This window comes from Camelina sativa, chromosome 5 (assembly GCF_000633955.1).
Source record: "Camelina sativa cultivar DH55 chromosome 5, Cs, whole genome shotgun sequence".
Taxonomy (NCBI): Eukaryota; Viridiplantae; Streptophyta; class Magnoliopsida; order Brassicales; family Brassicaceae; genus Camelina; species Camelina sativa.
In genome coordinates this window covers 11,120,322-11,123,281 of record NC_025689.1, presented here as the reverse complement: position 1 = coordinate 11,123,281, position 2,960 = coordinate 11,120,322, and the positions used below count along the sequence as shown (strand labels likewise).

At 37.2% G+C, this 2,960-nt stretch overlaps 1 protein-coding gene across 1 annotated transcript; it reads right to left on the bottom strand.

Moving 5' to 3' along the window:
* Window positions 569-2,672, bottom strand: LOC104786519 (transcription factor TCP10). Its single transcript, XM_010511944.2, has 2 exons — window positions 1,052-2,672; window positions 569-958 (listed from the first exon to the last, which is right to left on the bottom strand). Exon 1 carries the CDS (start codon window positions 2,124-2,126, stop codon window positions 1,071-1,073), a length of 1,056 nt encoding a protein of 351 aa, XP_010510246.1. The 5' UTR covers window positions 2,127-2,672; the 3' UTR covers window positions 569-958; window positions 1,052-1,070.

The following is a 2,960-nucleotide window of genomic DNA, read 5'->3' as shown; positions in this document are numbered from 1 at the left end:
TGCAAACTTTTTTAAAGTACGAAACATTCTTAGCTTTTAACGTCTTGTATAAAAATGATGATCATCGTTGGGAAAAAATTAATGATCCTCATGTGACGACAACATACAAACCCCTTTAACCTATATATATTATCATGTAATTTCACCAAACCAAGATATATATTCATTATACAAGTGCCAAAATAGTGATAAATCATAAATGTCAATCTCTATACCCCCTAACTATACGACTATAAATAATGATTTCAATGATGATTTATAGGGAAAAAAAAGAAAAACTTCTTTCAACCCCAATAAGAGTCATAAGATCAAGTAAAGCAGACGACTAACATATCGAAATCCTTTGGTATCACTGTCACAAAGCATTGAATACTCAATAGCAACTTTTGGCATAAAGATCCCAAGTTTGTAATAATGTTGACTTTTCTATTTAATAGTCGCAACTTTTTAGCAGCTATAAGCTAAAGAAAGAGTCATCAGAACTCAGAAGCTATGTTAAAAAAAACAAATTGGTGTCTGTAAAGATGATAATGAGCACCTCTTCTACATTACTCATTAATACGAGCTAAGCTTTTAACGTCCTTCAAATACTTTACTTAACCGAAGAAAGATAAAAACCAGGGAAAATCAAAACTCACTCGTAGAACAAAAAATGAGATTACAATTTATCCCAGCCTAAGGCCATATTAAAGCCAAAATACATAGAGTGAACTCATCGCGTTCAATAATCAATATCGTAATATTGATGATCACTCTATAGATCATATATAGAAGCAAACAAGCAAAATTGAATAATAACAATAATAACACCAAAAGAGTAATAATAGTCTCGAATCATAAATATATAGATAGAGATATAGTAGTAATGATAATTAATATATGGCGTACTCTCCTTTCGTCACATTAATTTCCTCCTTTTTTGTTCAATGTCATGATGAATCAAAACCTCCATTGTTGTCTGCAAGAAATACATGTGGGTTAATTATGAAAGATTTAAACATATTTAATTATTTTGTGGTTTCTTGATACATTAAAAAAAAAAGAAGCAAACCTGAGCCGGGTTTAGACTTTTAGAGGTGTGAGTTTTGAGAAGAAGAAGAGTTTGGTTGAGTAGCTTCTTCTCCATGGAGTAGTCTTGTAGTGTTGGGGAAACTAAGGCCTTGCATCATCATCATCCCATGAGAACCAAACTGTGATGGAGAAGCAAACATCACAGGAGAAACTTGGTTGTGATGATGATGGTGATCTGGCGTGGTTTGATGATCCCAAGAACGAAACGAGTGAGGGAATAAACTGGACTGAAGGGTACCCCTTTGTTGTTGTTGTTGTTGCACACCAAGAAACACTTGTTGCTGCTGAGTATTAAGCAATGTCATCATCGACGGTTGATGTTGATGATTCACCATGAAACCACCATTACTCCTTTCTTCTTCTTGTTGCTCGGATGAGGAGGATGACGTCATCGTTAAGTCGTGATGGTTCCATCCAGATATTCTCCCGAATGGTTCGAAGTGAGTCGTGGTGAAACTGTTGGTCTCGGGTACTACGACTGCGTTGTTGTTTCCTTGAAACGGGTGAAGAGAGAGTCCAAGATCTTGGCTAAGGTTCGGTGGTGTTGTTGTTGTTCTTCTTGAGACTATGTTGTCGTCATCATGATGAGGGTAGTTTTGGAAATTCATGTTTGTACCACCACCGCTTGTTGTCGTCGTCGCCGGGAAGAACGTTTTCATTGCGTCTTCAGGATCAAGATTGGCCGCCACGAACTGCGTTTGGTCATTGTTTTCTCTTTGGAAAACCAAATTGGGAGATCCCGGCTTAGTAGTCACCGGTTCTTGATGAGTACTAGTAGTAGTCTCCGCGATTTCGAGCTTATCTATGGCGGTTTTGGCTTTCTTGATGAGCCAATCAACGGCTTTGCTAGGCCGGTCATACCCTAACCGGTCTTGAACATCGTAGAACTGAATCGCCGTGTGAGCTGACAGTCTCACGCGCCGGTCACGTGGACCCTTCGATGTGAAAACTTTGCTATGACGGTCTTTTCGGCCCGTGGCTCGGATTATGTGGCCGCCTTGAACCTCAACTATCTCTCCTCCTCCTTCTCCGACGCTATAACCCTTAAGTCCCATTTTTTTTTTTGTTACCTCTCAAAATGACATTCCAAGAGTAGTTTTTTTTTCTTGTAAAACCAACTTGGAGTGAAAACTTGCGTGCCGTTTTTGTTTGCCCACTTTCTTTGTTTGGCTCTTCAAAGTGCTTGCCGTTTTTTTGTTCTTGTGTTTGGTGTCTAGTGAGTTAATAACATCTGATGCAGGCTGGCTACAGCTACCTGAAAGCTGCTACAAGAAGCAACTCCTCTATGCAGATCCCAAAAAGATCTGTCATGGCAGTCACAAGATTCAATGACACAACATACCCAAATCTATATATTTAAAAAAAAAAAAATTGAACAATTTAAGAGAAAAGAGATTGGAATCTTTGGTCTAGGGTTTTTCCAAAGAGATGAAATTTTGGACAATAGAAAAAGAGAGAGAGAAAGAGAGGGAGACTTTGTTGATATGTTTAGTTGGTCTAAAATCAAAGGACAAGAGAAGAAGAGGAATTGGAAAAAAGAAAGAGAGAATAAGTATTGTTGGTGGAAAGGATAGCAGAAGTTAAGGGTTCCGAATAGGAAAGTAAACTAAATAAATACCCTTGTGCTTTCAACCTTTTGTTCCTTATTTATAAGATTCCTATTTCACATATCAACATGTGTCCTTCTTAACTTCTTAGCCACATATTTATCATGTATTTCAATATTTTTGGTTACAGAAAAGTCATCAATCATTATTCTTCAATCATGCGTGACATATCAAATTCTAGCAAATACATAACCATGTGAAAAAACCACACTGTTACACACTCTCACATATAATCTTAACCGCACCAAACTGTAAAAAGTTCTCATTCAGAAAATAATCGAA